This window comes from Hesperophylax consimilis, chromosome 26 (assembly GCF_061612785.1).
Source record: "Hesperophylax consimilis isolate HC1 chromosome 26, BYU_Hcon_1.0, whole genome shotgun sequence".
Lineage (NCBI taxonomy): Eukaryota > Metazoa > Arthropoda > Insecta > Trichoptera > Limnephilidae > Hesperophylax > Hesperophylax consimilis.
In genome coordinates, this window is record NC_142861.1 from 11265772 (window position 1) to 11278987 (window position 13216).

Below are 13216 nucleotides of genomic sequence, written 5' to 3' on the forward strand. Positions count from 1 at the left end.
GGTCTCCTCAGTTGGTAGTATACAAGTCCCTGAGAATGCTGAAGTCAATCTTCCACTGGAGACAATGGAGCACGGCATGGATGGGGGGAGGTGTGAGGAGTTGGTCGTGTGTAAAGTAAAACATGCACATTATTTAACCATGCCTTTATTAAGTAAAACTGAAGATAAAACACAAACCATAAGTAACACCTGTGAATGAACAAAGGACATGTGAAATTCTAAGACTTCTATTTAACATTAGAATGGTTCCATAGAAAGAAACTAGTAGAAACTTCATGGTTAATAAAATACCTTAAACTTCTTGTTATTTCTAGGTATGTGGACTAGTTAATACTCCTTGCAAATGTCACTATGTTCTCCGACTTTAATTATTGTTTATTTATAGATATATTTGTGCAGAATGGATAAAGTATAACAACTGTATAAGTAATACTATTCACTTTAAATGAACTGCTACAAAATAAAAGTATAAATCCTTAAAAAATGGCAATTACTATAAACTTATCATTTATATAATATCAACTCTCGTTCAAACGATAGATGGATCTGTCGGCGATAAAAATCAATAAACAAACAAACTTTATGTAACAACAATACTCAGTAATTTGATAAAAATCAGTAAACAAACAAACTTTATGTAACAACAATACTCAGTAATTTGATAATCATTCCATAGAATATACCATATAAAAATAACTTTGAAAGCATTCTGACTAAATAAATGACAAAATGGAAGGCGACAGGAGTCCACTCCACCAGACCTTTACACAATATTAAACATGTTGTGGAAACTTTATAAATTTACTAAAAACATTGTATCTCTAGTTTACTTCAAATGTATCTTGTATTGGTGTCGCGTCAAACTCATCGACTCAACTTTTCCCAAGTAACAACCACGACTTCGCAACAACCACTTGTGTCCATTCAAGTGCCCCTCAGTGCCCTGCGGCGTAGAACTGACTCGAGGCAGGTCGGATATCTCCTCAATCAATCAGCATACTCTAATAACTGTACCGTCTTTGACTGGGCAAACATCCTAACCGGGATCGAGTCTGCTTCACGCTTTCAGATCAAAGCAAACTATATTTGTAACGACTCACTGCATTGTATAAATACGAGGTGTTTTTGGAGATGGTTATCAGTGCCCAACCTATTATCCATAATGAGAGAGAATTAAATTTAATTTCTGGTGTGACATGTCACGCTTATTCATAATCAAAGTGACATGTCTCACCTATTATCCATATTGAGAGAGGATTTAATCTGTGATGTGAAGTATCTCAGCGACGACGCTTCCGTATTAGAGATGGTAATGAGGTATTTGCAAGATGGTGACAATTTTAACAAGTGCTTTTATTTGAAAGGAAATGATGGGAAGGAAGCCAGATTAAAACAAGACATCCTTACAATATCGAATAGGTTAATAAATGGAATAAAAGATTTGGTCAATATGGATCATGGAGATGATCTATTGCTGGAGTATGGAGTATGTATCTAAAGGAGAATAGTGAGTGAACTGACAAGTCTAATAGCGGCCACCTAATAAACAGAAAGACCACCAACGTCGGCTTCATAAGTATATATTTAAATACATATAATAAAACTATTTTAGCTATTATTCTCTAATATTGCGTTAATGTAAGGCTAGGCTTATTAGTTTAATTAAACAAGCCTTTATCTTATAACTAGTCATTATTCAAAGGAAACAGGCTTTCTGTTATGTTGTAGAAATGTCCTTATCCATTGTGCTCTTGTAGACAGAACTTAACAATTGGTAGATGTACAAAACGCAATCTCCTCTCTTGGTTTGGTTGGCAGATCGCAGATTGGCATAGAATGCTAGTAATAGAAGGAAATAGGCAAGATGAGGTCGAGCCGAACGTCTCCAAACACACCGCGTATTCTACAAACAGACCATCACAACCGTACACAGTGTTATTCTATCTTGAAACCTTTCCATGTATCACATCATTACAAAATAAGTTAAAACGGTCTGTAGAGAACTGGCACCTCAAAATTGATAACTCAAGTCCACCAAAATGTCATATAAAACTTATAAGCTATTTGTTGTTTGGGAAATCTCACAATTGTATGTTTTTTACCCATGTTTATGGTTTTCCTGTCTATATTTTCTATGAAAACTTATCTTAAACAATTATTAATTTGTCTGGTTTAATGGCAATACATAATAACAATGGCCGTCGGTTTATTGTAGTTGCTCGCTATAGAATGTTATACGTAAGGCCGTTCTACATAAATACTTGAAGACAGAATAGTAATATAATAATGTATGTTCCGAGGAATGTGAAAGCATCGAGTCTCGGTACCGGCTCGTCTCGTTGGTTGTCGGGCTTCGGGCTTCGGGCTACGGGCTTCAGGCACCAGTAAACAACATCGGCCAACAATAAACCATACAAACATTATGTAATTACAACTATTTCATTAATTTAAAATTTACATACATTGTGCGGCTAAATAGTCGTGGCTCTCAACATTCTTACAACGAAGTCAAGATCCCCAACCTTTGTTTTATTTCTTGTTTATCATATTGTTTTTACAGAACAACTTCCACTAATATATTAAATGTAACTTCTGCGTTTCCTGATTATGCGTTTAACTCTGGTTATAGAAAAGACAACACACAGAAGAATAGAGAAAAAGATCTACAAATTCCAGATTCTTTGTGAAAATATTCTACTTGGAGAACTGTGGTGTTCGTTATCACTGACCTCCCACGGGGGAATGTTCATCTCGAGTTCTGCTGGTCCCCACTTGCATTGTATTGTTAATTGCCTCGGAAAGGGCGAGCAGTCCTCGAGATTACTTCAGTTAATATACTAAGGCTTTTTATCTTATCAACACGGTACAGAAACAACGCAAGTTTACTAGCCCAAGTTTATATGTATTAACAAAGTCGTTACACCCACTTTTCTAAATTCTCTGAACCTACAAGAATTAAGAAATATTTATCTCTGATTTAAATTGCGTAAGGCGTACAAAATGTCTCCTATAAAATATAACAACAAAACACATCCATGAATGAGATATACATACACGTTGCACGGATAAATACTCGGTGGAGAGGTGGAAATATGCATTCTCAATATTACAGTACAGAGATTGCAATTATTCTCCAATAATTGCCCAAACATAGTACCTTCAATATATGTATTCTTACATCATAAGGCTATAATTCTGTACCACATGATAGATGCTTAGAAACTTCTGTGAGCAAAATATGAACCAAAAATGTATCATTACCTATAGTTTATTCATATCACAAAAAAGCTGAGGCACATTTAGATTCATCTGAAAGATACATAATAATATGATTATAATTGTTTGTTTCACCTATACAGAAAGTCCCCGGCCCGAGAGAGCAAAGGACACGGGCCCGAAGTCGCGGGGCTGTAAGAACGTCTGTCTCCGCGCCCAGACGGATGTTACGTGCAGACACAGACGTCTCCGTTTCATTTGTCTTATGAAAAGTTACCTGATCTCGTCCTCAACCTAATAAATAAATTATGAGAAACAAGACATGACTCCACCCGATCCCATCAACTCTTATGTGAAACGTAATATTAAATGCCCATATATGTAATGCCTATACATATTCCTACAAACCAAAGAAGACAATTATGTATTTAATAATGGCAGTTTTGCAATTTCCTATTATTGTTTATTTATATTTGTAAATACAGTACTAATATTAACCGAATCAGTAACACAGACCTATCATTAAAGATCTTACTTTCAAAATTTTGTACTAACATGCAGGCTCTCTACCAGCTAATGGAGTTCTGTCGGAGATTATCTAAGCGAGTCCTCTTGTCGTAGGAGTTTTAATGTGGAAATAATACTAAACTTCAACTATGTATTGCTAAACACCCGGACCGGACAATACTGGGATCACTCGGACGACTGGGCAGGAAAGAGATGAACTGTAGGAGATATTCTCTAATGCACATCAAATGAGAAGATGGGTATAAAGTAATTACATATTAACTGCTTGTGACGAGAAATACCCAATTGCAAATAAACTTTTTCAAATAATGAAAGAGTTGGCAATAGGATAATAATACATACAAGATATTACTATATGTATTATCTGGTTTAGATTCAATTTTACATGAGGGCAATGACAAAGTTTTGAAAACAGTTATTTTTTATACTAACTGTAGGACAGGTACTTGACACGCCCAACTCAACACAAAATATTTTTTATTTAAATTTTAATGTTGATGTTTTCTTTCTATAAATGACATTCTAAGAAGACGATTTCTGGCCAGGTAATTTTTATTCAAAGTCTTCAGATGTTGCTGTAAGTCTTCAGATGGTTTTGGTTGTATACTTTTGACATATGCATGTATACCCTATAGTCATCACATTAAGACTCTCCTGCAAAGTTGCTTGTTTACGAGAGCCTTTAGTAAGTAGTGATGTTAAATGTTAACCAAACCGAGTGGAGAGTTAAATAGAGCTACAGACTGCTAACAAGCATTGTGTGTTTTGCCCTTTTTTGTGCGAAAAGTGGAAGATATCTGGGGATATAATATACGTTTATGTATTGCGTATCGACGGATGGCGTTGGACAACTTGTCTGAGCTCTGTCAATATAATAAAATATACAATAGTGCTGGAAAGATATTAACTAATTGTTAAGATCTAATGATAATACAGTCCAAAAATCACAATGTTTTGAGTTTGATGGCCTTGTTCAAAGAGCCCGTGGTTTTAATGTATTTTTACATTGGTACGTATGAGTACTCTCTGGCACTAGATGGCTATTGTAATACATATTTATTAGTGGCTAATAATACAATGGCGTAGTGAGTTGAAGTATTAGTCGTAGAACTACCAACGTACAATCCATTAACTGAATTATTTATATCATACTTGTACTTAATAAAAGCCCAAAGGATATACTTATATATTGTATTTTGTGCTGTTTAATTATCGTTTATCGTGAACACTTATCACTAAGTTTATTGCATATCTCCAATCTTATAGTATTTATCAAACCCCCACCATAATAGAAATAAAATTCATTGTAATGCATATTTCCAACTCTTGTAAATAATAATATCTTATAATACACATTGAAATAAAACATTGTTTTACAAAAATAGTGTCGGTGTACATTATGCAAAGGATAAGGCGGAAAAGAGCAGTTCCGCCGAGTGACTGAGTAGAGACTGTATCTAGCCATGGGTGTCTGAGACTGTATCTAGTCATGAGCGTCTGAAACTGTGTCTAGGCATTTGCGTCCGAGTCTGTATCTAGTCATAAGCGTCTGAAACTGTGTATAGACATATGTGTCTGAGACTTTATCTAGCTGTGGATGCCTGAAACTGTGTCTAGGCGTGTGTGTCTGAGACTGTATCTAGTCATGAGAGTCTGAAACTGTGTCTAGGCATGTGTGTCTGAGACTGTATCCATGAGTGTCAACTGTGTCTGGGCATGTGTGTTTGAGACTGTATCTATGAGTATCTGAAACTGCATCCAGGCATGTGTGCCTGAGGCTGGATCCGGCCATGAATGCCTGAGACTGTATCTACCAGTGTCTGGAACTGTGTCCAGGCATGTGTGTCTGAGACTGGATCTAGCCATGGATTTCGGAGACTATCTAGCCATGTGCATCAGAGACTGGATCTAACCATGTGTGCGTCTGCTATTGTTTCTAGTCACGGATATTATTTAGTCATGGATGTCTGAGCGCGGATCTCTGAAATGTATCTAGCCACGAGTATCTGAAACTGCATTTATCCTCTAGTGTTTGAGACTGTACTATGAGTATTTGAGATGGTTGTCTGGGACTGGATTTTGCCATGAGTGTCTGAAACTGTATCTAGTCATGGATGTCTTAGACCGTATCAAACCATGAGTGTCTGAGACCGTATCTAGCCATGAGTGTGACTGCCGCTACAGGCCGGTATTACTCCCTAACACTCCTCGCATTAGACTTCATAAGACGGTATTTTTAAGTAACTACGATACCATTTATTTAAAACAACTACAATAATGTCCTTTTAAAATTCTATAAATATCATATTTCAACCACACTTATTATTTATAACAATTTTTCTTTTTTTTTCTTTACAATTATTCAATAATTACAAAGATATATATATATATATATGTATATATATGTATTAAAAAATCAATTCATTTGTATGACAAATATTCTTTAAGTTATATTCATGTTTCTCATAATTAAATATTTTATAACGTTCACTCAACAGTATTTTCATATCAGTTTTTAAATATGAAAAATCATAATCAAATACGTCGGCTGTATTTTTAATAAAATTCAACAACTATAAGCAGCTATACCCAACTATATCCATATCAAATGTATCTGCACTTCCTCAATACATCCAGATCCAACATCAACATTAACCAACTTCCGCCATTCTTATCCAGTGTCCAACCAACCTTTGCATGAATTCATATTCCACAAGTTCATCCACACAGAAAAATTCCACGCACTGCGTATGTTGCAGAAAAACATTGGAAAACACTGGAAAACACTTGGGAACATTGCAAATTAAAACAATGCAGTACCTCCCAAGGATGCTTTTGTTTTAGATTATTAAGGCTTCATACTCTTACAGTCAATGTTATGCACAGTTTTTTGTGAATGGTATTTTCCTGTATAGTTCAACTCTCCTTGATTTGCATAGAAAAGTCTTTCTATAGAAATGGTGTCAACTCTATTTGTAAGTTATCTTTGAAAAGAATTAACAAATTGACTCGAGTGCAATAAAGGAGGGATGAAATAAATAAATAATAATAGTGTATTTGATTGAATCTGTTGAAAGATTGGTTCGGAAAATGGTCAAAGCAATTTATAAAAGGTTTTGCATATTTAATAAGGAGTTGTTTTTTGCAAAGGCATTGGCAGCGTAACTTTGTGAAAGGAATTGCATATCATCATATCAGAACACACAATTGTATGTTAAATGCTTGTTTTACATGTTATGTTTCAAGTTTTCTTGTTTGTCACAATGTAATCTCTACCAAATTACTCTTTATTTTATTCTGCGAAGCAAATCAACTGCTAAAGGTCGCATTTAATGATTTCTTTGTCATATTTGATTTAATCGAAATGTAAAATTTAATACATACATATTTTTGAATGAACACATTTCTCTTTATTGTAATACAAATGTGTTTTATCAGAGTTCTAGCATCATCTATAGATTTTTATATAATAATTTAATTTAACAGCACAAAACTATGGATATTTATTAGATATTTACATATTTATTAAATATCTTTGTAGTAATGTAGCAAATGAGATAAATTAGTCCTGAGGAGTTTCCGTCTCTTCTCTGCTTGCATCCGCAAGGGCTGATGGCTAGAGACGCCCAACCAACACGTTACCAGGCTGTCTTATTGCACAAACTGAATGCCACGAGTCAACGGGGACGTGATGGTAGAACAGTTCCATAGGTCTGAAGGAGCTGCCTGATTGCCAACAAAGAAGAGGCGGAACATCTGGAAAGATGAGCTATTAGTTTGACAGAGATCTGACATGAAGAATATTATTCCCAATGCTCAATTCCGACACCGTGAAAAATCACTCGAGAAGAATAGAAAAGAAAAAAAGATCCACGAGAATTATAACTTCAATGCCTTTTACAGTCAATTGTATTTACATATTTAAATTTTAATTAATTACCAACGTTACTATTAGTCAGAATAAGTATAATTTTAATTTTCAATTCTTCCGAAGCAAGTTCCATTTGAAGGTTAGTTTGGTTGGAATGAAAGAACGCTGCGTTGATTGGCCGGGGCCAGGTGCCAGGTGGCGGGAGTCGGAAGCCGGGAGCCAGGGACCTGGAGACCAGTGCCGGTGGTGTGGGCTGGCTCCCTGCAGCGGAGAAATATCTGCCGTAACACAAACAATATTTGACAAATAAATTGACCGTTTAATGATAACGCACTCGCACTGTGTTTTCCATTTTCTTACTGCATATAAAAAGAGGGTTAGATTTTTTATTTGAGTATTTTACACAAATGGTGAGCGGACGTGATTGAGTAGCTAAAGTCTGACTTGAAAAATAATGTTTAGACGGTTTACCGGTCGGGCCTGCGGACTCTAGCTGGCTCTTTCTGCCGCACCAATAAACTCTCCACGAACATTAACAGTAGAGCAATCGACTCCACTTAGAGCCAACTTACTATACAAGCCAAGTTCAACAAACAGTGTTCAATCTCCAACTTGAAACGGAGGTTATTAGTATCGTAACCAGAAGGAAAGGAAATATGTAATTCCGGAGCGCTAATAAGTGCATTTACATCTAATATATAAATCTATGTCTGTACTGACGGGAGTACCTACCAAATGTTAATACTTGTATTCTCTGTAAGGAGGTAGCCTTGTAAGGCAACCTACCCTCTGTCTAAAGAGTTATGAGTCTCCATGTTATGAATAGTTAAATATATGTATTTATAAATGGTTAAACAATGGTTAGTTTGCATCACGACAGTCCAATGATATTTCATAGTCCACAGACCCAAAAAGAACAACTAATCACTGTAATGGGTCCACACTAACATTACAAACGTTTAACGACATTCGTGTAAGTGTTAAATTAAGCAAGAATATCACTTAAGTGTTAACAAGTAGTGAACTTTTATTCCTCAGTCTTTGGCACATTATAACTTCGTATTTACAATTATATTTTATAGAAATATTTGTCCTCTCGAGGGAATATCAAGTACAAACAAATCAAAACTTAATCCAGTGGAAAGAAATCAATAAATGGATATCCAACCCACATAGCACTCTGATTGTCATTGAACACATCCATCACATTGACAACTCGAAACTATATTATTCAATCAATTCTGTGAATCATTTCTGGCATTTTTTTAATTAATTCAAGTACAGTTGCAGCTGTGCTGTCGGACAATCAGAATGTTGCAATGTTGAGTGGGAGATTTAATGTTTGTTGAGACTGTATTCTTTAACATCGGTGTCAAGTGTCAAGTGTCAAGAGCCACTGAATAAGATTTGTAATATTTAGAATTTATTGGAAATAGATGATAATATAAATTGAATGAAATACTTTCGTAATATATGTAATGCCTCACAAACATATTATTGTGAATAGATCAGAGAGTGGAGATAGAGAAATCGATGGCACGGAACATAGTAAGAATGATTTGCCACTCAAAGTGTTAACAAGTGTCGGATATAATAAATGACGTTGAAGTAGACGCACCGTGGATCATTTGGAATTCATGAATAACCTATCAATTAATTAATTTCACCCGTTTAACGAACATTTGTTTACAAGTCAGACTTCCAAGCATCGCCCGCGCGGCCGGGGTAGGGCCGGGCGGGAGACTTAGACGCAAGAGCTATAACCTCGTACACGTTACTATTCCCATAATCCAATCCACAATGATAAGAGTCATTGAGTAACGAGCGTCTTTATTGCGCGGGGTGTTGTACACTAGGTTGTTGTAAGCACTGAGGAGCAGAGGCAGGGACAGGGAGATGAGCGCGAGGGGGGGGGCAGTCCGAGGGGAGGAGGATTGAGCGGGGACCGGGGGCAGCAGGGACAGCACTCCGCAGGTCGCGGCGTAGGGCTGCTCCTGCTCAGGGAGCGCACCCCGGCACTGCACGCACAGGGAGCCCCCCAAGATCCCGCAGTGCACGTAGCAGCAGTTGGGAGGGCCGTAGTTGGACTTGAGCAGCTGCTCACCCGTCTCCTGGATGTTGGCATCTGAAAAGCACACAGCCAGCCTTTACTATATCTCAACTTAATTAGTATAAGATCATTCGGGTAGATGATCATGCACTATATTTAACATCAGGCAGCGACAGTATGAACTGACATATGACATTTCGCCACCAGAATATTGGTTTGTTCTTTAGATATTAAGTTACGGGAAACGAGCATTACATGTTAACTTACGTAATTTCGTTTGGTTGAGGAAGATATTTACAGTTGGGATATTATTATTTTCATTAATATATCTTATAATTACTAATTTTACATGACATTGTATGCTACAAGAGGGTACGCAAAAGAAACCGAACTGATGTTGTGGGGGTTTAATTTTTATAGTACAGTCTTCTGCCGGTAGGACCATGTACAGCTACATTTCCCCAGTCAGAATGCCAAGCGCATTGCTGGAGAAGTCGTCCTTTGAGTTTTCCACATAGCATCATCCTTGTAAGCCTTTTTTAACACTTCAAGAGTTTCTGTGCCAGTTTTCAAAACGTCACGGCTTGTTGTGCCGTTCACGAAAATCAGCTATCGCAAAAACGACAAGCAAACAAAACAACTAGCACCAAAAAATTCTTAACAGCAACATCAGTTCGGTTTCTTTTGGGTGCCCCCTCATATACCCACAAATCGTTACTTCAATAAATGTTTGTGTAATTTTTTTAGCTTATAAAATTGTAAGCCGCAATACAGGGTTAGTAGTCTTATAAGGTTAATACGCACAAATTACTTAAAAACACGAAAAAAAGTTCTTAGTTAGCTAGTGTTTCTTTATTTTTAATTAAACCCAAACTATGAACCTTATTCACAATATAGGTTCTTAATTTGGATTCCGAATATTTACCATATTTATTTTATTTTTCGAGTTTGGCTAAAATAGTACCTACCTAGTATTTGCATATGGTAAAAAATCTAGCCACTCGTATCAGGAATACCAACAAAAGAAAATGTTATCAACAGAAACCATTCCAGCTGTCATCCCATACAAAAAGTGAATTTTCGATTTACGTAATTAAAAATTAAAATGTAAAATTAAAAATATCCCAAATGCAGTCAGATTCCTTTTATAGTAATTAAGGTAAATCAGAAGGTTTTATTAAAAAATATTTCGTATAATCCGTGTCCAGCGATTCCGAATATTTACCAAAAATAATCTAAAAACCCACACAGAAAATGGTCGTAAAGGGAACACGAAAGATTTACCAAATAGGAAATACATATTTTGCTTCTTCGTGAACTGAAATAGTAGTTTTTCATGTAATCAAACTGATACAAAGTGTTTTTAAAATAATCTGTGCTTTGGATGAGGCGGGTCTCTGGATTTTAAACCAATAAATTTACCTTGTGAAGAAACAATACAAAATAAAGAGCAACATTATTTTCTATGAATAGTATATTTGTAAAAGTATACTAATAGAAAATTTCATACGAACCTTCCTTAACCATTTTGTACCTAAAATAGACAGAGTTACAACACATTACATAATAATAATTATTATTATACAGTAGAGCATGAACAACCACAATCATTAATGCAGCTGTCAGCTGTCACAATGCTGTCACTGGCTGTCACATACAACCATAAATAAATCGCTCACATACAACCCATATACAGGGTGTCCGGAAACTCGTACTACAAGCGGGAAACTGGTGAATCTACATCACATTTGGAGTCGATTTTGTAGTATATTTTTTTTTGATTTGAGCTTTCGTTATCGAGTAAATCGAGTTTGAAGTTGATTTTTTTTTTTTTAATCAAATTCTTATAAATTATTACTGGAGATCAAAGTACCCAACTAATTAAAACTATTTGAAAGTAAAACAAATGAAGAAACTCGGATTTGAAGCATTATTTTGAAATCATCCTTCATTTAACCCGGTGTAATCATAAAATATTTCTGCTCTGCAGGGTTAAAACATCTGTTGTTCAACCCTAAACACCAGAAAAAACTTTAACCCTAAAATAGCAGAAAAATATTTTTTTTGGTTTTTTTTTTTTTTTTTTTATAAAATGCTCAAATCAAAAAACTTGATGTTTTTTTGGGTTCCCCATGTGGTGTAGATTCTCCAGTTTCCCGCTTGTACTACGAGTTTCCGGACACCGTGTATAAATAAACTAACCCATACAACAGAAACAGAACTGCAAAATTCAAAACAGAGATTTATTAGAGATGGTTATTATTCCTGTCCCGGTTCTTTTGCTGTCACTGGAACCGTCGATATTATTTCTCCGAGGAACCGGTTCCTTTTGGTATATTATTATTTTAATCAAAAATAAGCTGATATTTGAAACTACAATAAATAAAGTATATTCAGTCGGAATAAATAATATCATTGATTTTAATAGTCGTGGGCATAATCAGAAACTCATTTTGAAATGATAGACTATTTCTTAAACGAATCATTTAGATATTTATAAAAACGACGAAGTCATTCAAAACATGAAAATAAATTTATTAAGAACTGGCTGTACCCCGCTACGCATTGCTAAGGCACAGTCGTGAGTAGTTTATTTATGGTTCAGTCTAGATAGTTGATTTATGGTTCAGTCTGTCTGTACAGATAAAGAAACACTAGTGCGTTTTCATTTTTTGTTTTGTTTTGATTTTGTACAATGTAATGTTAATAGGCACGACAATATTTATTTAAGACAAAGAAACCAAGATGACACTCGTCCGGCGCTGATCCGTGTACATATTTCTGTACGATGTGGAAATATGACTATTCCACCGAAATGAAATGGAGAGAAGTTTTTCAGATTTAGTCCTGGGAAAATATGTTCGACACACCATAGACATCCAGGCGCAACTGTTTGCATACAATATGGAGCTAATGACCTACAACGTGCAACGTATCTTGAAACACTACGGATCATCTCTCGCCAAACTGCAGTGAAAGGCACTCGGTAAATGCGGGAAAAGCAGCGGAAAGAATTTATAACAATAATATACGCACTCAGAACATCAGACTGTTTTGAAAAGGCGAGGCATGACAACATCTAGTAAGTTTGTAAGCTCGGCATGAACTGGGAGTTTTCTCTACGGGGTGCAACTCTAGCAAATTATTGCATTAGCCGAGGCGTCACAGTGGGGGGTATCGAGTCGGGGTCACCACACTACCTATTTATAACTAACTTACCACATTCATATTATACCTAGAAAGAACTTAAAGTTATCAATTTATCGGCCTACCGAAACCGACAACAGCAGTATGTACATATGAATCGCCTTTGAGTCGTGCATCATTATAGTTCACACTCTCCACTTAATCACTCGAGTGCTCGCATCAATAACCACTGGAACGATTTCGGTCGAAAAATCGACCACTTTTATTTTTCTGCGATTGATATCGGTCCAAAAATGGACCGATTTTTCTACCATTCGTAAAATATTTATTGTAATTATTTAAAACGTTTCCATGGCCAGCTACTTGTTTTATCGAATAGCTGATAATATATTCTCTTTGTCTAT

At 35.8% G+C, this 13216-nt stretch overlaps 1 protein-coding gene across 1 annotated transcript in view; it reads right to left on the bottom strand.

The window, feature by feature from the left end:
* Positions 1-129: 129 nt before the first annotated feature.
* Mid1 (calcium-permeable channel component Mid1) overlaps positions 130-13216 on the bottom strand; it is a 188329-nt gene continuing 175242 nt past the window's right edge. The window contains exon 3 of the mRNA XM_089647538.1: positions 130-9740. Within this exon, the coding sequence (XP_089503664.1) occupies positions 9373-9740 (368 nt within the window). The 3' untranslated portion in view covers positions 130-9372. The remainder of the gene's footprint in view (positions 9741-13216) is intronic.